Source organism: Marasmius oreades, chromosome 11 (genome assembly GCF_018924745.1).
Source record: "Marasmius oreades isolate 03SP1 chromosome 11, whole genome shotgun sequence".
Taxonomy (NCBI): Eukaryota; Fungi; Basidiomycota; class Agaricomycetes; order Agaricales; family Marasmiaceae; genus Marasmius; species Marasmius oreades.
The window spans coordinates 146106-169773 of record NC_057333.1 but is presented as its reverse complement, the minus strand read 5'-3'; the positions used below and the strand labels follow the sequence as shown (position 1 = coordinate 169773).

Here is a 23668-nt window from a genome sequence, read left to right as displayed (position 1 = left end):
GAGGAGGAGGCTCGAAAATATCGCTCAGCTCAGTGGGGCTCAGAGTGGGAGGGGAAGAAAGGAATCGTTTTTCTCGGTACAACGTTGACAGATTTTATGTATCGTACTAAAGCCGTGCGTGTGAATAAAAGAAGAGTAATAAAAAAAGACTTATATGGCTAATCTACTTCTTTCCGTGATAAGATAATAGATAGCGAGAATCTAATCAATCGAAATCCAATCCCTATCAATCCTCGTCAACGCTGACTTAGACTACGCTTTGAGGTGGGCTAGGTCTCAACGCGGCGCTTGGCTATTTAACCACAAGTTGGGCTAGGACTCGCAGGAGCGGACGGAAAGAGGATGAAGGAAAAGGAAAACGAACGAAGAGAATCTCACCATATTTAAGAATTTGAAAGGTAGGACAGTAAGCATGAACACGCCGTAAGAAAATTGTATCTGCGTTCGAAATAAAGATAAGTACGACTTTTTTTAGTTAGGAAGATCAAGATAAAGAGAATTGTCAAGAAATTAGGATCAAAGCAGAGACTCATCGTTAAGCGGAATCCACGAGAAGGCCAGGGATCACTACCACAACGCCTTTCCGTGCGTTGTTCTCAAGCCATGGCCATGCGACTGACATTCTATCGCCTTGTGCAAATATTGAATGCTTCCATAACACTGTTCGGATGGATGGGTGATCATGCACGACCACTTTTCTAACCTGTCATCGCTACCCTTCTCCTCAACTATATACTCGCTTTGCCTTCATATCCTTCCCCAACCCGGTCCGCTGAAGGTGGCTGCGTATCCCAACGGATTTCACTCTATTTTCCTGAAATGCATGAATTTACTGCAAGAGTAAGAAGATTACGGCTAAGTCTGGCCGGACCAAGCGTTCATTTGAAGTGAGTAGTCCTGACGAGTTCACTGAGTTTGTCCTAACGGGATCTGTGCAGGTTGTTGGACGGACGGCTGCAATGCGACCTCTGTAGTACCGGTACGGTGTACCCATCGAAATTTGGAATTGAGACAAGTCCGGTCGCTATCCCAGGCGTAACGTTGTTCTGAATCATCGGATAGGCGTAATTTGGCCACTAGGACTCAGGCCGAGAGCCGTCGATGACTATGGCCATAGTCAAGATTCGTTTCATTACGCCCCTCATAAATTCTTCCACTCAATCCACTAACTCGGATGGTCCTTTGGTACTGCTGTCCCCATCCATGGTACGATAACCAGAAATTCCGCGTCCCTCCTTTGGCAATGTGCCCTCACCGACCACCCGTTTAGTCGCTGCAGGAACACTTTTCGTTTACGACGTTCTTCTCAATTTAGACGCCGAACTCAAGTACGTATGGGCAGCCCTCAGTCTTCGACAACGGCCGATCCAAATAGCACCAATGATGTTCAACATATTATACCTTGTACAGAGGTATCTACCGTTGTGGGATCGGGTCATTTTGGATATGTATTGTAAGTCTACTGATGCTACTTTCCACAATTTTACTCATCCTACGGTGAAAAAACAGACATGCTGGGACCGTCCAACGCGAACTCGTGTGAGACCACGTATAGGATGAGTGCATGTATGACCTTGCCACGGTTTCTTTGAGGTGAATTCATATCAAACGGCGATATTTGTGCAGGGAGTGTCGCTATAGGGATCCACCTTTCGCAATGTACGTCCAGTAACCGTACGATTGCTTTTTTTTTCTTACGTTCCGATGAATAGTCCTCCTTGGAATGCGGATATGGGTCGTTTGGCTGAACAGCTCTTCTGTTCTGGTTATATCGGCTGCGTTCGGGTTGTCATGCTCGATTCCTGCGATGGTATTCTTCGTGAGATTTGTAAGAGGAATCCGTTGTCAGTTCCTTCGTGAGGAATACTTTCTACGAGGTCACACTCACGTCCCAGGATATGTTAGGTCCCGAACTCTATATCCCCGGCACAGTACCACTGCAAGGATGTTTTTGTTTGGCAGAGAACAAGGACCTTTACTTGAGTTGGAGTATGTTAATGGTCCTTGATACCGGTTGGTGGCTACCTTTACAGAGGTGTTAAGGAGGCTAAAGGTCGTTGCAGCCGGATTCATCATGATGGCTATACCGGGGATTAAAACCTGTAAGGGTCTTGTGCCTGTTTTGTCGCTCTCCCACTTATCTCAACTTGTGTACTAGTAGTGTTAGGTCAGATGGGTGCCAGATCTACCTTCGTGAAAGTTATTTACCAGGATGGTCAGTGAACACTATGTGTTCGATCACAATGCTCAAATTTAAATATGTTTAGGGCTCATATATTACGCGTCAACTTTCTGTGAGGCTTATTTTAGTCGTCTAATCCGAGGACGCCAGGAACTCAGTTCTATGTACAGTGGTATCGTTGATCAACGTTACGGTCATCATCCATCTACCGGTGACTCGTTTACTCATCGAGAGCTTATACTGTACATCTAATTCCTCTCCTTCAGGCTCATCAGTCCACGTTAACAGTGATGGTTGCTCTGTAAGTATTCCACATCTATGGTGCTTCTTCCAATTCAAACGTTATCTTTATTTCATAGCCTTCAACAGGTCCTCCACTCTATTATTGCCAGCCATGTAGTTCTTCACCTACGAAAAGTAGCTTCCTGGGGTTATGTCCAGAATTGGGACACGATTAACGGAATCACAACAGAAGAACTCACCATTCAAGAGCACACCGAGATGTCGTTCGTTTCCAACGTGTTGCGATCCGACATTGACCCTCAAAACTAGAAGGGATTGGGAGCTTGAAGGAACGCTGAAAGGCGACCGTGATGGCAGGAACGGTCTCTGTTGATAATGTGTTCTCCTCCTCGACTGTCTGAGGATGAATTCCTTTCTTGGAACAATTGTTACTCACACTTGTACATATTCTCTGATCTTCACGGGCTGTTTCTTCTGATGCACATTTGATCTACTCCAGTGCAATTCGGGTTGTCCCCCATTTCGTCAGACTGAGGCTTACACAGGTTTACAAAAGTCTCACTATCTCATTGTTTGTGAGACCGTTTTGATAAATTCCATTGGTATCTTCACCGGCCTTTCTGTGCTCTGACTGAGGCTGTATAATGACTTGGGTCGATGACTTGCTTTGACTCTTTGAAATCCGAATTCAAAACCTCGTTGAAAGATGTCATTATTATTGATTGAAAGCGGTCCAACGCCCTCCCCATCACTGGTGCTTGTTTCCATTTTTCATGTCGACATGTGGTGGGAAGTTGAGTGTCTCCACAGAGTCTAGCCCCAAAGGTGGCGAAACGTAATCGACAGGCCTTGATCGAGCACATGGCTAGTGTGGTGACAAAGTATTCCATGCATGGCACATCATGCATCAATCAATCTCTGTTCAGTTCTTCATTCATAACTGGTGTCAGAATACTGTTTATCAGGTGTCTTATAGGACTTATCTAAGGACCTTGAATAGTTTCATCCAACACTATTCCCGTTCCACAAACCCGGATGGCTGAGATACCCCCAGTGGACACTGTGTTGGAGCCGATTCGAGATGGACTGTTCATTTGCGTGAGTGAATATAATCTCAACAGATTCAACACTGACTGGTTGTTGGTTGACAGTTTGCCCAAGGTACGATAGCCTGGAAGCCCGTGTCCCTCCTTTGGCAATAACATTGACCACCTGTTTAGTCGCTGCAGGAACACTTTTCATCTATGACGTTCTTCTCAATTTAGACGTTGAGCTCAGGCATGTATGGGCAGCCCTCAGTCTTCGAAGAGAACGGCTGATCTGAGTAGCACCCATGATGTCCAACCTGTTATACCTTGTACAGAGGTATCTACCACTGTGGGATCAAGTCATTTTGGATACATATTGTCAGTCTACCATCGATACCTCTTCCCACAATTTTACTCATCCTATGATCAAAAAACAGACATGCTGGGACCATCCAACACGAACTCATGTGAGACCATGTATAAGATGAGTGCATGTATGACCTTGCAGCGCAGTTTCCTTTAAGGTGAATTCATATTAAAGGGTGAGATTATTGTAGGGAGTATGGTTATAGGGGTCATCCTTTCAGAATGTACGTCCAGTAGCTATACTTCCTTTTTTTTTCTTATGTTCCAATTAATAGGTCTCCTTGCAATGCAGATACGGGCTGTTTCGCTGAATAGCCCTTCTGTTACGGTTGCGTTGGTTGCATTGACATGGTCATGCTCCATTCCTGGGGTGTTCTTCTTTGTGAGATTTGCAAGAGGAGTCCATTGTCAGTTTCTTTGTGAGGAATACTACTTGAGGTCACACTCACATCCCAGGATATGTTAGGTCCCGAACTCTATAAGCCTGGCACACCACTGCAAGGATGTTTTTGTTCGATGGAGAACAAGGACCTTTACCTGAGTTGGATTGTGTTGATGGTCGCTAATATCGGTTTGTGGCTACTTTTAGGAGGGTTTAAGGAGGCTAAAGGCCATTGTAGCTGGGTTCATAATGATAGCTATACCTGGGATTGAAGCCTGTAAGCATCTTGCACCTGTTTTGTCGCTAATTCCGATCCTCTGTGCTCATCAGTCCACGTTTGTGTCAATGGTCTCTCCATAAGTACTCTACATCTATGGGTGCTTCTCCAAATTTGAAACTTATCTTTGTTTCATAGCCTTGAATGGGTCCTCCACTCTATTATTGCCAGCCATGTGGTTCTTCACATACGAGAAGTGGCTCCACTGGCTTATATACGAAATAAGGACGGAATCACGACAGGAGAGTTCACTACTGTGAACAATGATATGTTGTTTGTTTCCAATGCGTGGCGATCTGACAATGAACTTTAAAGTCAAGGAAAATAGTAGAGAGCTTGAAGGAATGTTGCAAGGCGACCATGATGATTGCGAGAGCGTTACTCACATATCTGGTCTTCTAAGGCTATTTACTCCTGATGTAATCTTTTCAATCTATTCTGGTACAATTCCAGTTGTCTGCGATTTTGTCAAGTTAAGGATCACATCGGTTTCAGTATCCATCGAGCTTGATGTCACCTGTCAGTGCTTCAGCTTCACTTGCCTTTCTGTTCTTTGTGACTCTGCCATAATCCCACAGCCTCAGGCTTCCTCCCCAACCTTCCTGGAAGATCCTGGTCCACTGTTGATGGCTGTGCATCCCAACAGATCCACTCCATTTTCCTGGTTGTTCATGCGCAAGACCACCCATGGAAGTGGCATGAGCAACCTGTCCTTCACCACCACCAGTGATTGGGTGTGACTCTACATTCACTGGCTGTATGCTAAGGCTATGGTATAGGTCTAGGATTTAGGAGCTAGGGAATGGTGCTTGTAGAGTCACATCGACCTCAGCCATCATCTTAGGTACGTCAGTTTCTCATCCTCGGTTGAAACTGCAGGTCTCTAATGTCCTTCAGTTTTTCACCTTTCCTCATTGCGATGGTGCAAGGTCTCACCAGTGGTCCTTTCCGTGAGTAACATCATCAGTCAGTTCAGAAGCATTGAACACAAGAAGCTTCTGGGCAGTCATGGTCAAGTATTTGAATGTATTTGAGTCAATACAGTAAGGGCATACGTCTTCATTTCCTGACCAACATTACAATTCCCCTAAGTCCCTGTGCTTCGGTTTATAATTGAGACATGAAACTCCTTTATGCAGAACAACCGTGACAATTTATACGTTTGGGCATATTCGGGCATAGGCCTTTGTAAAGGTGGTATGTCATGCACTGTGCAACTTAGCTTGCAGCACTGCTTGCTTACAGTTTGTTGATCTAGTCCCCGTTCTCTTGTGATACACGGGATAATATTCCCGAACGTGAGCCTTCCCCACCGGTGTGTTTGATAAGTGTGATGCCGTGTTCAGACCAAATGGTTATGGTTTATCTTTTCTTCCGAACAAAAGAATGTGATGTATTTTCATTACAATGCATGTATTTTGGGGGGGGTGATGATTGATGATTGGATTTCGAAAGCACAGAACAGGAAAGAAGTATCAGCTTAGGAATGACGGGAGGCGATGGGATGGAATGCATGATAAATAGAAGAGGAACTTGAAACTGCTACTTCCTTAATGCTTTTTAACACCTGCGATGTTCAAATGTTCACACTTGGACCACTGTGCTTGGACGGTGGACCATTCCACTTGACCTTTTTGTAATAGTGGAGTGGTCGTTAACAGGTTTAGTTCAACAATAATATATCAGCCACACACAATGTTTGCACAGAATCTGCAAAGAAACATGATATCAAATATTAAAGTTACTGCTGTAAGGTGAAGACAAGCTCCCACCTTTTCAGATGAATTCCCCTGCCTCTGCCTCCGATTGGCGGCAGTGGTGGCGCAAGGTTGGAATCAGAATTGTCGTATATGCTCTTGTGATTCACGTTTTTGACATATAGCTGCCGGCCAGGGGGTGAAAGAAACAAGTCTACACCATTGACACTTCAAGGGAAATTGTATGAAAGAACTGATTTAAGGTATAATACAGTTAATTCTTCAAGGTATTTTAGAACTGAATCTTTGACTTCATGCTGCCATGGCCAAGAACCAAAAAGCTTCTTTCATTCATGACTGTACTGTGCGCCACAATCAAACCACGTACATCTCTCTATAGCTCTATAGTGATGCTCCCTCCGCTCTGTGCTCTGCCTAGTACAGCAGTTCTGGACTCAGCTGAAATGTTACTGTGCAGTGCTGTCACTACAGGAAAATGTGAGTCAGCGCTTCCTTGGCCAACCTCATCAGTACTTTAACTACCATAGTTAAAAGCCTTCTCACAAAACTCAAGGATCCTGCCACCCCTTGCTACACACATACTGTCCATTTAGCTCATCTATGTCCTTCACACAAGCCATTTTTGAGGTTGTTGAGTATCCATCAATTCCTCCTATGGTGATGTCTATCTTCAGTTTACCAACCTGCCATGTTCATTATTTTACAGATTGCCCTTATCTTTTATGGTGAGCATTGCCCAAAACAGGTAGCAATCCTTCCAAAGTGTCTTATTGATTTAGGTGGATATGTGGTGCTATATGGAATTTGCATCAATATCGTTGTGAAACAACGAAGAGAAAAATATCTGATCAATGGCATTATCATCACCATACTCTTCATCATAGTCACCATTGGTCTGGTCCTGAACACATTAGCATCATACTTGCATGCCAAAGTTTCTCTTGCACTGGGATTAGAGAGCCACTCTATCAATTACAATAAAATCTACAACTCCATGCAAGTCATTCACTGTCTTTATTAGATGCATGGTTTTAGACTGGTTGATCTGCAGTAATTTCCTCAAGACTGCAACTAATGCTTTTCTAGTTGTTGCCAAGTAATATTGCCAAAGTGTTAGAATGCATAATATTTTACTGATTACACCTCTTCTTGAAGTCTTATAACAGACGGCATTCTTGTAAGCAAACTTTCTAGGCTTTTCCTTTGACAAAGTCTTAATATCTATTTATTTTTTTACAGATATGGAGATGCTACCTCATCTGGAACTGGAGGTGTAGCATTATCATCCCACTCCTTGTTATTTGTGTAGCAAACAATGGTACCATTTCCAGGTTCAACTCAGGGCCTTCTGTATTTTAATAGGACCAAAGTTTTAGGTGTTCTGATGGTGTGCCCTGTCTTTATGGTTCTTCCATACATTCTTGGACACATTCCTATCTTATTTGTATGCTTTGTGGTGGGGAGTATCATTACCAATATCTCATTAACACTTCTGATAGGTCAGTACCATATACATGCTCACCCTGAGTCATTTATTCATTTACTACTTTTTTTGAAGCTGGAAAAATCATCTATATAAGTCAGGGAGTTGAAGGTTTTGCTATGTCTCCAGCTAAAAAGATGTACCAGACTATCATTTCAGCAATGTATGTCTGAATATCCTTCCAGTTTGATTCCATCTAATTGAAAATTGATAGACTTGAATCTGGCCTTCTATATCCATTCATACTAGTTCTCTATGGATCCTTGAAAATGAGTGTCCTGCACCTAACAGACATTGTGGCTATGGAATCATTTCTTATAGCAGGGGAAGTTTTATATTCAATGTTACTCCCGATAATGGTCTGTACTGCTATACATTTCAAACCTTACTATAAAGCTTAAATTGTTTTATTCTACAGGGAATTGCCTCTACATTGATTATTGTTCGAATATCACTGGGTATTGCTATACAAGACCAGAAATCATTCAGAGAAACTGTCTTGGGTAAAATTAATGGGCAAAATAGTAGTATACATGACATAGAAGAGGAAAATGTTGTGGTTTCTGTGGAGTGTCACAGAAACAAGATATAATAGGGGAATTCAAAGTTGATTTCGAACGCGTATTTTGACATTATTTCAAGTCTATTTCGAGTTCATTTCGTTCTAAATCAACCCAAATCAACTTGCTCATTTCACGCTGATTTTGCTGACTGATTTTGGGCTCCTCGGCATGTTGTCGAGGATTGGGCTGAGTTAAAAAAAACCTGGTCATGTCAAAACACCTATTCAATTCCTTCCCGCATCACTGTCAAAGTCTTCCCTCTGCTTCTCTGAGATTAGTCGTGATCGTGTAAGAAATGCATGATAGATGGCTTCGGCAGCATCCTGACGCTCCGGATCCGTAGTACAAGCCATGAAGATCAGATGAAGATGAAAGATAACAAAAACAATAGCGGTATGCTGGGTCCAGGTACACATGATTCAATATTTGAACTCCGCCTGGCACAGTGCCTACCGCACCCCCAAATCAGCTAATTTACTTTGAACTCCCCATTTGAAAGCTGATTTCGACCTGATTTCGAGGCGAAATCAAGTTCGAAATAGACTCGAAATAACGTCAAAATATGCGTTCAAAATCAACTTTGAATTCCCCTAATGTAGGAATGAGACTGCTGAATCAATTTGTAGTAGTTGAAAGTACAAACCTAAGCCAACCAAACGTCTAGTACTTAGTATATAATCCAACTGAAGCATAACAAGTACCCTCTATACACCCACATTATTATTATTTTTCTTAGTTGCTGACTTGACAAAAGTATAGTCAGAGTCCATGAAATCCTGTTGCATTGTTTAATCTGTAAATATTCTCATACCCAGTATTGGCCTTCAACCTGTCTACATCTTTCAGCTAGAATGGGAAGGATGAGATACTACCATAAAGCTTTTGTGAACAGCAGCACTGTACCTACCTTCATACACACAATTAATCTCCAATCTGCCTTTGTCCCTCAATCTCGGAAAACAGAGATTTAAATCCTCTGGAACAATGTAGAAATTGCCAGCGTTCCGTGGGAGTAGTCCGATCTTCAAGTTAATATCCTGGTCCATGGAGGTCAGTATTTTGTCCAGATGCTTCCATTCTGGTATTAAATCCAGTGGAGTTTCAGGAGGAGGGGGGACTGAGACAAACATGTATATCTCGATATCTTTCAGAGCTAGGGATGGGACTGAGGTGAGGTTGTCACACCACCAATCCAGGATCGGAAGATCTGATTCGATCAAGTCAACTACCAAATGAAGAACCTGAATGGATGAAATGTCAACTGGCTTGTGAGGACCAGAGTCTGTCCAGGTATCCCCAAACACTAGACATGAACCAGCATGGTAAGCTCCAAAACGTCGGGTGGCAATGAAGAGCAACCTACCGTCATGTGTTACAACATGCAGTTCTTCGATTGAAGGGCTCACTGTGAGAATGCGACGGAAGAGAGCGAGATCTTCCTCAAATGTGAATTCTCCACCGATGTAGAAGTGTAACTTGTGCAGCGAAGACCACGAAAATTTTGCCTCGGGATTGAGCAGCCATGTATAAAATTGTGCGGAATGTTCGTCCTTACATGGATTAAATGTCAAGGACTCAGTATTGCGAGTACTAGATGGACCTGGAATGACTGATTGGCCATTGATGCCACTATCGCGATTGGCATTGACCTCTCCATCAGATTCCATGTCATCGCCATCGACCATGCAGAGCGCGATGTTCCGGACCGAGTGACTAGATTGGGAGATAACCGAGAGGACATCCTTGAACGATACGAAACGGATACCCGCCATCGCAATGTGTGTCAATTTTGGTGACCGCCAGGTAGCGAACAATGCTTCCTGTACAGGTTTTGGGAGGTGTGGTAGGAAGATATAAGTCGAGTTCCTCTCACTGTTTGAGATATAAAAACGTTCTAGATTGACGAGGAGCGGAAGAATGAATGGCAAAGACTCGTCTTCTTTGAGCCATTCAGTAACCCAGTGGGAGTTGATGTGGAGGGCTTTGATGAGGAGTGCAAGGTGCGGCGATGACTTGAGGAGAAGCTCGAGTCGCTCCGCCATTGTGAGTAAATGACCATTCAGTATATCCTCCAACCAGATGCACTCAAAAATGAGCTTCTGGCAAGTTTGTAAAAAGGAGCAAGAGGCGAGACAACACTGTTTTAGTGCTGCTTGATCATCCCAGAGAAGATCAAGAATCTTATCAATTAGTTCCCCTGGTATTGTCGGAATTCCTCCGGCACCCAGGCCCAAACCCATCTGACCTGAGAACCATGTTTAGATTAATCGCTGGTCAAGTACGAGTGTCTGATGTCACATACAATCCATTTGCAATACTAGTAGGTCCCCAATGGAAACGAAAGCAAAAGCCGCCTCACACGATATTATTTCCTAAATTCCTAGATCCTGGTTCCAAAATGATACTAACGCCAGCTGGAACAGAGACTTACGCTTGTTTATAATACTACTTGACCGTAATTATCGCTGCGGCCCTCACTGTCAGAGGCTGGTAGTGGTGACAGAGTAACAAATGATGCTTTATGTAACAAACTCATGGTCCACCGTGACTCCGAGTTCGGAGTAGCCCGAGCCTACTTTTTTGCATTACGTCCGTTGGTATTCATTTCTTATTCGAGGCATTTATAGTATGGAGGCGAACAAATGTATCTGAAGTTCTGAACTGCCCGCTTGACTGTAGCTTCGGTTTCTGAAAAGACGTAACACGAAGGCCGTTTGAACCATATGAGAAAATGGCAAGAAACACGGCAATAATACGGATCAATCGATCACATGTCAATGCTGTTTTCTTGACTTTCAAGGGAATAGCTCCTCGAACCAACCTCGAACATTGACTCAAGCGTTCGGTTCCTGACAATCCGTCGCGACATTCTCCATCCGATTGAATACCACCCACTATCTACCACTACACACTTCGGCATCCGAAAAGGCCGAGCAGCAATGTGAGTAGATAGTCATATTCGCCAGCTATAGGTGTTCCGAGCCCTCTTATTTTTTCCTTCGTCGCCGAATCGACTGACATACGGTCAGAAAATCCATCATATCCCGTCACATCTTTTGACCTTTAAACAGTCTCATAGCCAGTATACGCCATCAACCTGTCTCCACCTTTCAACTACGACAGGAAGGATGAGATACGATTAACATAAAGCTTTCGTGAACAGTACTAAGTGTGCTGCACTTACCTTTATCCACACGATCAACCTCCAATCTGCCTTTGCCCCTCAATCTTGGAAAACCGAGCCTTAAATCCTCCGCAACAACGAAGAGATTGCCAGCGCTCAGTGAGAGTAATCGGATCTTCAAGTTGATATCCTGGTACACGGAGGTCAGTATTTCGTCCAGACGTTTCCATTCCGGTACCGAATCCAATGCAGTTTCGCAAAGGCTAGTGTACCCGGGGACAGTGTATATCTCGAACTCTTTCAGAGCCAGAGCTGGGGTTGAGGTGAGGTTGTCACACCACCAGTCCAGGACCGGAAGACAGTCGAAAACGTCAACTGCTAAATGAAGAACCCGAATGGACGAAATATCGACTGGCACGTGAGGACCAGAGTCTGTCCACATATTCCCGTACACTAGACATGAAGCTGCATGAGCTTCAATTACTCCAGAACGTCAGGTGAATAACCCACAGTAATTCATCGCAATATGTAGTTCTTCGATTGATGGGCTTGCCATGAGGATGTGACGGAAGAAAGAGAGATCTTTCTTAAATGTGGATTCTCCACCAATGTAGAAGTGTAACTTGCGCAGCGAAGACAATTCAAATCTCGCCTCGGGATTGAGCAGCCACGTATAAAATTCTGTGGAACGTCGGTCCAGACATGGCTTGAATGTCAAGGAATCGATACCACGAGGACTAGATGGACCTAGAATGACTAATTGGCCATTGACCTCCACCTCGTCATCGCCATCGACCTTGCAGAGCGCGATGTTCCGTACTGAGTGACTGGAATGGGAGATTACCGAGAGGACATCCTTGAACGATACGAAACGGATACCCGCCATCGCAATGTGTGTCAATTTGGGTGACCGCCAGGTAGCGAAGAATGCTTCTTGTACAGGCTTTGGAAGGTGTGTTAGGTAGATATCCCCTGGGTATATCCTGTCATTAGCAATATGAAAGCGTTCTAGATTGACGAGGAGCGGAAGAATGAATGGCAAAGACTCGTCATCTGTGAGCCAGCTGCCCCAGATACATAGTTCGGATTCTTCAATGATGTGGAGGTCTTTGATGAGTAGCGCAAGGTGCGGCGATGACTTGAGGAGAAGCTCGAGTCGCTCTGCCATTGTGGGTCGCGGATCTTTGAGTATATGACCGGCCCAATCATTGACATCGTCCGATATCTCCTCTAACCGGATGCACTCAAAAATGAGCTTTTGGCAAGTACGTAAAAAGGAGCGAGAGACGAGAGAGCATTGTTTTAGCGCTTCCTGATCATCCCAGAGAAGACTGAGCATCTTATCGATTAGTTCCTCTGGTATGTGCCTTGTCAGAGTTGCTCCAGCGCCCAGGTCCAAATCCATCCAACCTGAGAATCGTGTTTACATTAATCATCAGTCAAGTATCGTTCGTAGAGATGGCACCTACAATCTCACTGTCAAAGGCTTCCTGGTGGTGACGGAGTAACAAACGATGATGGTTGGCTTTATGTAATGAACTCGTGCCATCTAAGCCGAGACGCCGAGCAGAAGCCGAGTCAGTCTGTGTACGTCAATCATTTGTGCTTTCGTTTAGAGTAACAACTATTTTGGAGTGGAAACTCTCTAGGCTCGGAAGCTTTCATCAAGTTATCTCCCGCTCGAGTTCAGTCTTTGGATCATCATAGTATCTCCGACAGCGTTCCACATCGTAATTCAAAATTATATTGAAATTATACAAGATTGTAACGAACTCCACGTTGAAACGTTGAAGCTGAAGGCCGAAGACAGTTAGGGAAAGCCTACGCCATTGTGGGCCGTGGCACAATTCAGAATAGCTCTTCGAACATTGGCTCAAAGCGTTCGATTCCTGACAATTCGCGAAATTCGCCCGCTATTTACCACTACCTGGAATAGTCTCATAGCCAGTATAGGCCTGCAATCCGTCTGCATCTTTCAACTACAATGGGAAGGATGAGATACTAGCATAAAGCTTTCGCGAACGGTACTAGCTGTACTGTACTTACCTCTATCCACACAATCAACCTCCAATCTGCCCTTGTCCCTCATTCTTGGAAAACAGAGCCTTAAATCCTCCGAAACAACGCAGGAGTTACCATCATATGGTAGGAGTAATCGGATCTTCAATTTGATATCTCGGTCGGCGGAGGACAGTATTTCGTCCAGACGCTTCCATACCAGTACCAAATCCAGTGGAGTTTCAGGAAGAGGGGGGACCGATGCAAACATGTATATCTCGAAATATTCCAGAGCTAGGGCTAAGGTGAGGTTGTCACACCACCATTCAAGGATCGGAAGATCTGATTCGATCAAGTCAACTACCAAATGAAGAACACGAATGGACGAAATGTCGACTGGTTCATGTGGACCAGAGTTTGACCAGGCATTCCCGAACGCTACAGCATCATAATCTTCAATTACTGTGGAACGTCAGGTGAGTAACCTACAGTCATACATTGAAATATGTAGTTCTTCGATCGAAGGGCTTGCCGTGAGGATGTGACGGAAGAGAGAGAGATCTTCCTCAAGTGTGAATTCTCCACCGATGTAGAAGTGTAACTTGCGCAGCGAAGACCATGAAAAATTTGTCTTGAGATTGAGCAGCCATGTATAAAATTGTGCGGAATGTTCATCCTCACATGGAGTAAATGTCAAGGAATCCATATGACGACTTGGAATGACTAATCGACCATTAATGTCACTATCACGATTGTTATTGACATCGCCATCGACCATGCAGAGGGCGATGTTCCGGACCGAGTGACTGGATTGCGAGATTACAGAGAGGACATCCTCGAACAATGCGAAAGCGATACACCCCATCGCGATGTGTGTCAGTTTAGGTGACCGCCAGGTAGCGAACAATGCTTCCTGTACAGCCTTTGGGAGGTATGGTATGATGATATAATCTGAGTTCTTCTTGCCGTTAGAGATATAAAAACGTCGTAGATTGACGAGGAGCGGAAGAATGAATGGTAAAGTCTTGTCTCTTGTGAGCCATTTGGTCCAGTTGGAAACGATGTGGAGGCCTTTGATGAGGAGTGCAAAGTGCGGCGTTGACCTTAGGAGAAGCTCGAGTCGCTGCGCCATTGTGAGTAGATGAGCGTTCGAATCTCCACCGTTCGGTATATCCTCCAACCAGATGCACTCAAAAATGAGCTTCTGGCAAGTACGTACAAAGGAGCGAGAGGCGAGACAGGACTGTTTCAGTGCTTTTTGGTCATCCCAGAGAAGATCGAGAATCTTATCGATTAGTTCCTCTGGTATTGTCGGAGTTCCTCCAGCGCCCAAGTCCAATTCCATTCGACCTGAGAACCGTGTTTACATTAATCACTGGTCAAGTATCGTTTATGGAGATGGCACCTACGGTCCATTTGCAATTAAGGAGAAATGCTGAACGGGAGCCCCACACGGTTATTTCCTAGATCAGTCCCTAGACCTGCTTCAAAATGATATGAACGCCAGTTGGAAAAGAGACTTACACTTGGTGTTTATGATACTTGACTGTAATTCGAGTCGCTGCAGCCTTAGGCTGACTGTCAAAGACTTGCTGGTGGTTACGGAGTAACAATGGTTGGCTTTATGTAATAAGCCCCTTGTGTGACCTCGTCCACGCCACCAATGCCGCCACGCCGAGCCTAATACTGTACCTTTTCGTAAATTACTCAACTTCTTCAAGGCCTCTACACCTCTACACCATTGTTCATTAACATTAATATTTATCCTGGAGGCCCAATCTTCATCCTTAACGAATCTATATGAATCGCCCCCAGCTTTCGAAAAGACCGAACACGAAAGGAATTGATCGAATGACGCCGGGTTCGGACCGTACTTACTGCATGAGAAAAAAATATACGGCAGACATGTTATCTAGTGCACCCGCGATTAGGTCAAAGTTATTAGCAATGCTAATTAGCAGTCTCCCTAGGACCCCTAAATATTCGATGCTAATTAGGTTACTTATTGCTAATTAGGGTTCACAATGCTCTTTTAGATGTATAAACATTCTTTAAGCAGTTTTGAGAAAATTCCTTGCACTTTCAATTCCATGACATAGCGGTGTCACATGTCAGTGGCAGTGTAGAATTCTGTCGCGTTCAGAACGCGTCTGCCTGACTTTGCTGAAACTTTCTCGTGTTTAAACTCAACAAATGGAGGTTGAGAAGGCAAGCAACCTCCACAGGCTACAGGTTCTGATGAGGAACCTACCAAATGCCCTCCCATTACACTCAGAAATGGAGACCCTCCACCCTCAACTTTTTTCCTGGTCTATCAGCGACGAATGGGTGAAGGATGTGGGGAAGGATGGCGCAATAAATCGAGAGTTAGAAGCTACACTTGGTCCAAGGAAGGATGGTGGAATCTTCCCAATCCTAGAGAGAGGCCGTGGGATGGAAAATCTTGTCCATATACTCAAATCCTGCCTTGAGGAACTTCCGGACTCATTCTTAATCAATAATTGGATCAAAGACTCGATCGCGTCGGCTGAAAAAAGTTTTATAGAGCACCAGGTCAAAGTATGTCCATTCATTATTCATGTCAGTATCTGCCGAGTTTGAATACATGTCATGTACAGCTGCCAGACATCACACAACCTGTCAATGACGAGAATACACCATCAGATGCTTTTCGAGGACATGCTCCCACTCAGGACACAATCCAGCAGAAACAAAATCTCAAGCGGCCCAGAGAGAAGGTTGCAGATGACAGTCAAACCCAAAAGAAAGGCAAGAGCAAGCCAAAAAAGCGCGACACCAAGGCTATGTCAGAGGCTGACATTGTCGATGACAGGTATCGAGACCTGCCAGAGAAGGAAGACACCAGGAAGGGCGGACGACAGGCCATGTCTCTTCTTGCGAAGATCACACGTATCTCAGTTGGCTTGGGGTCATCAGGGAAGGATGAAGGCAAAACCGTTATCCATTGTATCTGCAGCCGGTACTGTGACCAAAAAGAGGTCTCAGCAAAGGAACTCCGGAACAAACAGAGAATCCTGAAGCATGCGGCATCGTGTGGTTGGTTGGGAAATATCAATGGGGGTGTATGGAAAACCGAGGCAATCCAAGCCCTGGCAGCGAAGGCGTATGACAGCAATGATGAGGAATGTGACTCGGGTCACGAGAATACGTCAGGCCCAGCCAAACGAAAACACTCCAACATTCACGGCGATGAATATAATGAGCCACCCCCTCGAAAACAGAAGAATGATGCTGGCTCGGCGGAGGCTCCCATCGATTTGGACGAGCCTATTACTCCTGAGGACGCAAAGAGGAAGGCAGCTAGCAGTGGGAGCTCTTTCAAGGACTTCAAAACCAGGGGTCGGCAGCAACTCGAGGCAAGCGCTAATCACAACCTTGTTCAGCTGGTTGCTTGCAACGGTCTTCCATTCAAGTTCATTGGGTCGGAAGAGTTTCGGAAATTCTGTGCTGGGCTCAATGGCCACTATCATGTTCCAAGTCCAACCACATTCTCCGATAGTCTGCTCCCTAACACAGCAGCTAGAGTCTTGCTGAAAATGTTGGATTACCTCCGTGAATTCCACCACCTGCAGATTAGTTTTGATGGAGGAAAACTGCGGAGGAAAGGCTTCTATACCGTCACGGTCACCACCCCTCACCGGCAGTCTTTCACAATCGAGCTTGATGATGGTACACGACTCAGCCATACAGCCAAATATGTTATGGAGATTCTTGAAAAGGTGTGTCATGTACACCATCCTCTGATCACGCCAATCTCATATTTCATCTTCACAGTGGGTTACGGCAATTGGGCCATATCGATTTAGCGGAACATCATCCGACTCGACTGCAGTTACGCTTAAGGCAAGGAGGGACCTTTGCAGCAAGTTCCCGCACATTCTCAACATGAACGATGCATGCCATAATCTCCAGAACACAATGAAGGATATCTGTAAGCTCCCTTTTTTCCAGGAGGTAATGTAGTATTCAGGTTCCCAGTTGGTGTCAATATTGACAGTCCTGAATCCCAATAGGTCATTGGCCAGTTTCGGAACCTTTTGACATATATGTCCCAATCAACCTATGCTCGTGATCATTTCGACTACGAAAGAGATCGACTCAAGATACCACGAGGTTTAGAGGCGGTCACAGATCATCGTTTTGGCTCAATTTATTGGTCTGCCGAGTCTGTGATTCGGGGTGTCCCTGCTCTAACAAACATAGTTCGTGATCCAACCATAGAGCTCACACATAAGGTTAACTTTGTTCTGTTCCCTACGTTTATACGTCCCAGACTTACATCAACCTCATCTAAGGCTCTCGTTGATATCTTCAATGACGACGACGACGTACACACATTTAAGAGGGATTTGACACAACACCAGACGATGTCTATCGATACTGGCTGGCTATTCTTGCTCAGCTTCATGATCTCTTTCAGAATGGGAAACACAAACTGGAGATCCGAGTTATTGAGCAAATCAGAACGATAGTTAACCGCCGTTACTCGGAGCTTATTGAAAATTCTCATGCTCAAAACATTTATCTCACTGCTTTCTTTCTCGCCCCAGGTGAGCCTGCACCATCCTTTACGACCAATACCCCTCTCTACCTCGTCACCTAACCACCTCATTTCAGAAAATCGATCCTCCGAGATTCTCAAGCGACCAAATCCATTGGCCGTACCAACAATAATACTCAGTATACCCCGCAGCACTGACCCGAATTCTCGTCCACCCATCACTTTGAAGCAAAGCCCAAGTACTGTGCAAAAAATCGGCGTCAGTTTACTCGGAATCCTACGCAAAGAGTATGATGACGTCTACCATCCAGAGGTATCCTTGGAGAGTGCGCGGAAAGAGATGGCTAACCGTAACCCATACCTCGCAAAACACACACCAGCGGAGGCACTCGCACAGCTCAAGTCTCAACTTTCGGCTTATATGAACGGTGAGTCACCATTTGTCTTCAAACAGTCATTCAAAGGCACGGTCCGTGAGTGGTGGATTCAGCTTGCCAGACATGACGAGGCAGATGTTCTCGCCGTAAGTGGTTTCGGGTTTTCTCCACCCTCAGCTCTTATTAACGTACCTTTTTCCCTGACAGGCCATTGCCATCAAGATTTTTTCAGCCCTCCCGACGTCAATGACTGAAGAGCGCGCGGTGTCAATTGTAACGTGGATGAACTCCGCTCGTCGAAATCATCAATCGGTCGCCATGGTATCCCATCTCCTTCGCGTTCGGCAATGGTATCGCATGGATGTTGCGTCAGTGAGTCACAAGGCTTGCTATTCATATCCGACTCCCTCTCACCGATTCGTTTCTTACCACAACCATCCCACAACCAGCGCTGTCTAGAAAACGAAAGAGAGGCTCTCGGTGAAATGGAGAGACCTTCCCGCCAGTATCCATCGACCCTTGCGTTCACGAGCAACCCCTCCCATTCAGACCCCCAACGCCGCCGACCAACCCGTAAGTCAAACCACGTCAACCGAATCCACAAGCAAAGGTTCAGCTGCAAGCGACGAGGATAATGATGAAGAGGATGTCGGTGATGCGTTGAGTTGGCTAGATGACATCCCTCGGGTTGAAGAGGAGTGGACTTCAGACTGGGATTCTGATAGTACCGACATCCTTTCGACCTCATCCTTCAAAGCTGCGGAAATGGTCGATATTACTCACCCTGATCTTCTCAACATCCTCTCTGATGCACCAGTCAGGAGGGGTGGTACTCAGACTGCCATTCCCGTGATAGAAAGTGGGCGTACGACGTCTACCATGCACCAGGCAATCACCATGGAAGATGCTATTCCCGCAGAAAACGACTGGATGTCATTTGTACCATAAATCATAGCTTAGAGCCGAAAAAGGGCTAATTTAATGAAAAAATCTCCCTCAATTTTTTTTTTGCTAATTAGTCGCTAATTAACAATGCTAATTTGCTATGCTAAAAAGATTCGGCAGGTCTCTTGCTAATATGCTTTGCTAAGAACTCGTAGGACCTAATCGCGGGTGCACTAATGTTATCACATGCCGCTCTTGCATTCTGATTTGATTCTGATCCTAACGACGACCATGATACCTTCAGCGAGGCTACCTATTTTTTTTTTGGAGCTCTTACAGCCGCTGCGCCGGCGCAACAGCGATGTATACTAGTAATATCGAGTTTCATGTTCTATGTGGTTTCATCTGATTAGCTTTCATTCAGACTTTGTGTGTCAACTTCACGCTTTGGAATCGAATCGACCTTAGTTCCAACAGGTTCTTAGTGCTAGATTCCCCTCCTTACCCGGCCTCCCTTTTAGAGGGCACAGCTTCAAGAAGAAAAAGAATGGGGACTCCCAAGGCTGACAATGATATGAAACTAATCACCTATCTCCCCGGTGTTGCAAGAAGAATGAACCGCTGGGCGCAGAAGCCGCGTAACCTGTAAAAATTATTCGGAGTTCGCCCACATAATTTCTCTGGTTTTGTCAATCAGGTCGAGCTCGTATGCCAGCGTGTAATCTTCAATAACCCTCTGGCTCCTCACTATAGTCTATGTGACAACTCGGAGCCTGACTACGCATGAACGTTGTTGCGGTTTCGGTGGGCGCATCCCTTTACCCTGTGCGTTATTACTGATTCGAGAAATGAATTTGTTTGAGGCTATGAAGTATTGCCACCCATCCCCCGAGTGGAGACTTAGCTTCATTCCAGTCTCGGACATATGCGGCCCAAGGATCGAATGTTTTGATGTCTAGGCTCCACACTATCCATTGCCCTCTTCGTTCCCGGAGTCCCGACTAGGTATAAAATATGAGGACTGGACAAGCCTATTTCACTACCCCCCAAGTCGACTCTAGACTCAGATTTCATCACAATGCATCTCAAGACCGCCCTCTTTACTGTCTTATCTCTTTCTGCCTTCGCCCAGGCCTCTGTTATCGAAAGCCGGGATGCCAACAGTGATGTTTTGAATGCCCACAACTCTTTCAGAGCCAAACACAGCGCCGCTCCTTTAAAATGGAGTAATACTTTGGCGGCTGCTGCTCAGAAATGGGTCAATAGGTGCCAATTCCAGCATTCGGGAGGGGCTGTCGGTCCCTATGGAGGTAAGGGCATTTTTTCATCTCTGAGGTCCACAACCATAGGGATTTTCTGATGATTGGATCATTACAAACCCACAGAAAACCTCGCAGCTGGTACGGGTGGATTCAATGGCGTTGCAGGTGTTAAGCTGTGGACTGATGAAGCTAGTGAGTACCGTTGTATTTGCGCTTCCCGCTTCATTGCCATTTGGAAATGGTCCTGATAAATTCTGTATCTGTTCCATTACTATGGTACTCAAACGCGTCAAAAAATCAAGTGAATTTTTTGTGCGGATTTTTTCCCCGCAGAGTCAAAACAGTGTCACGCAGTTGGAGACATTCGTCGCAAAGTCAGCTTTGTGAGATTTTGTGCGGATTTTTTCCCCGCAGAGTCAAAATGGTGTCGCACAGTTGGGGATGTTCGTCGCAAAGTCGGCTTTGTAAGATCCGCACAATCACAATTTCCGATTTCAATCGCACAATCGAAAAAAATCTCACCGCACAGTCCGGATTGTGCGTTTTCTCCGCAAAGTTGCGATTATTTTCGTCGCACATTGAAATTCATATTTTGACGGTCCGGCTATTATTACCCGGTCAAGCCGGTCAGCTTTTCTGCTTCGGCACTCTCTTCGGCAGTCATGAGTAGCAGTGACGTACCCAGAACAATGTGTCCGGCAGACCGACGATCGGTGAGCGGCAGACCACTACGTGCTGTAAATAGCTGACAACAACACTGGTCCTAACACATTTCTTCATCCCCTTCATTGTATTGTACATTGTACTGATTATCTTTGGTTATCTTCTTTGTTGACCAGTTGTTTATTTGTTTACCTACAGCTTTAGTTTATTTGGTTACCTTGGGTTACATTCTTTTAGTAGATCGTCGCTCGTTCTCATACTTTAGTCTATCTTGAAATACCAGTGGTCATCTCAGTTCTCTCAAGTAGTTCTTTCTTTCTTGTGTGTGGCCAGCATTTCATGATGCTGCCCCCACAGTAGTGATAAAGATCAAGGATAGTAAGATATAATGGCCATGAAGTTTAATATGAGCTTTTCACACATTCCAACCAAGCAACCTACTTTGGAATAAGACTAGATGAAGGATAAGCACATTGTTTCACTGGGGTCTTCACCCACCTTAACCTCCCTATAATCAACCCCCCTTCTGAGTCCTTACTTATTTCTGCCTTAATTTTATCAGTACCAGTCCCTTTTACATATACCCCAGTCACAATCTTCCTCAAGCCTGTCACACTGCATTGAGGAACACTTGTTAATATTTGGCTGATTTATGTCAGGAGATAGTAGAATAATCAGTAAGTACTCAAATTATTGCTATTCATTAGAAGACATTAACTGACAGCACCCAGAAATTACAAGCCTATACCTGAGGAAAGATTAATTTTTGAAGCAATCAGTCACAGGGAGATATGTGAGTGTGGAGGAAAATTGCTACTAAATATTCTAACTATGGTATTCTGTAGAAGGTAACTGTTTCTCTCTCCCTCTTCTCTTTCTTTCTTGTTTCTTTCAAAGGGTGTATCTATAAGTATGTAAGGCTAAGTAAGAATACAGCAATTGTCAGTATGTAGCTTGAAAATACCATTATCGTGTACCCCAAAGAGAATTTTACCTGTACTTGAATATCCTCTCTCTCGGAAACTCAGGTGAGTGTTATGTCATCACAGAAAACTTGACCGGGTAATAATAGCCGGCAAATAGCCGGATCGTCAAAACCTGAATTTCAATGTGCGACGAAAATAATCGCAACTTTGCGGAGAAAACGCACAATCCGGACTGTGCGGTGAGATATTTTTCGATTGTGCGATTGAAATCGGAAATTGTGATTGTGCGCATCTCACAAAGTTGACTTTGCGACGAATATCCCCAACTGCGCGATACCATTTTGACTCTGCGGGGAAAAAATCCGCACAAAAAATTCACTTGATTTTTTGACGCGTTTAAGTACCATACATTACAGAGGACTATAATCCGAAAAACCCCCAGCCGTCTCATTTCACTCAGGTGGTATGGAAAAATACGAAGGAAGTCGGGTGTGCTATCAAGACCTGCCCAAACTTGTTCGACGGCAAGTTCCGGGTACGGTTTCGGCTTTTGTTTTTTTGAATATCGCTGATACTCATCTTACTCCTGGCAGGACGCCAAGTTTTTCGTTTGCGAATACAGCCCTCCTGGCAATGTCATCGGCCAGTTCCCGTATGTTGTTTTCTTCACTCCGCTTCTTATTTGGAATGCTCTCTTACATATTTTCCGAGTGCAGTCAAAACGTTCAGAAGTGAGCGTAGCGCCTAGGTTCCTTCTGGGATAGCTCAAGGTCGAGGCTTTAAGATGTGGGCAGTTGAATCCCGTTAGTTCATTGAAGTTTTTGAGTCTGCTTGGTAGTTATCACACAACGAAATGAATCAATTATCATGAGATCTCCCGAAACATAATCACCGACATTATCGCGTCGGAATTTAGCGTTTCGATGGATCTTAATACACGTACAGGCAAACTTGGAGGCAAACTAAGACAAAAGGCAATTCGTATCGGCGGCCCGTGTTTCGCGCTCGTGCTGGATCTCATTAAACATATGTTCGATATTAACGTTACAAACTGACGCCCTTATAATGAATCGAAACTTGAGTCAAGAAGATAAAATAAGTCGTGAGCGGATGAGTCGGACTTCGAGTACTTGAGTCATGACGACGGCCTCATAGTCCGAAAGACCTCCACCATGCCTTTACTTCTTTCTCATCTTCCAACACGTTCGGTGATACTCTGGGATGGCTCCCTCAACCGAGTATCGTAAATTGCCTTCTGTGTGACACTCCTGGGTACGTCACGATCTCTGAATTCCGAGTCCATTCGAATATCAGTTCACAAAATACAAATAACCTATGTCGCCTAACCGAGTGAGGCCATAACCTCTTCCAGCATCGGCCGTCTGAGATGATTAGCACTGAGCGGAGGATACGATACGATGTGTGGGAAGAAAGAAGAGGAGAAGATCGAGGACGTAAACAGAATCGCTAAAAAGTCAATATTCGACGTTCCTTAATGCGGAGATCTATAATAAACCTTTCTCTCGATCTCCGACATCCCAGAGATGCGATCTTGTATACTTTATTGCAAAGTCTATGTAGACGGCTCGTAAGCTTTGCGTTTTCTTGGTTTCGGCTTTTGTTGATGCAACGGTTAGCCTCAAGGCCTCACTAGCACTCGTGGTAAACG

The 23668-nt window shown here is 44.8% G+C and overlaps 5 protein-coding genes across 5 annotated transcripts; 2 read left to right on the top strand and 3 right to left on the bottom strand.

The window, feature by feature from the left end:
- Window positions 1-9047: 9047 nt before the first annotated feature.
- On the bottom strand, window positions 9048-10284 carry E1B28_002916 (uncharacterized protein; the record flags this gene model as incomplete). The annotated part of the gene is made up of 3 exons (XM_043159867.1): window positions 9048-9088; window positions 9150-9545; window positions 9606-10284. 3 exons carry the CDS (start codon window positions 10282-10284, stop codon window positions 9048-9050), a joined length of 1116 nt encoding a protein of 371 aa, XP_043001821.1.
- A 1031-nt stretch (window positions 10285-11315) lies between these two features.
- On the bottom strand, window positions 11316-12534 carry E1B28_002915 (uncharacterized protein; the record flags this gene model as incomplete). The annotated part of the gene is made up of 3 exons (XM_043159866.1): window positions 11316-11356; window positions 11427-11819; window positions 11877-12534. 3 exons carry the CDS (start codon window positions 12532-12534, stop codon window positions 11316-11318), a joined length of 1092 nt encoding a protein of 363 aa, XP_043001820.1.
- A 1302-nt stretch (window positions 12535-13836) lies between these two features.
- Window positions 13837-14780, bottom strand: E1B28_002914 (uncharacterized protein; the record flags this gene model as incomplete). The annotated part of the gene is made up of 2 exons (XM_043159865.1): window positions 13837-14714; window positions 14774-14780. The coding sequence occupies 2 exons, from the start codon at window positions 14778-14780 to the stop codon at window positions 13837-13839; spliced, it is 885 nt and encodes a 294-aa protein (XP_043001819.1).
- Window positions 14781-15641: 861 nt separating this feature from the next.
- On the top strand, window positions 15642-19211 carry E1B28_002913 (uncharacterized protein; the record flags this gene model as incomplete). Its single annotated transcript, XM_043159864.1, has 7 exons — window positions 15642-15923; window positions 15983-17104; window positions 17160-17316; window positions 17750-17935; window positions 18003-18409; window positions 18471-18635; window positions 18723-19211. The coding sequence occupies 7 exons, from the start codon at window positions 15642-15644 to the stop codon at window positions 19209-19211; spliced, it is 2808 nt and encodes a 935-aa protein (XP_043001818.1).
- Window positions 19212-20226: 1015 nt separating this feature from the next.
- On the top strand, window positions 20227-20658 carry E1B28_002912 (uncharacterized protein; the record flags this gene model as incomplete). Its single annotated transcript, XM_043159863.1, has 2 exons — window positions 20227-20458; window positions 20534-20658. 2 exons carry the CDS (start codon window positions 20227-20229, stop codon window positions 20656-20658), a joined length of 357 nt encoding a protein of 118 aa, XP_043001817.1.
- Window positions 20659-23668: the final 3010 nt, after the last annotated feature.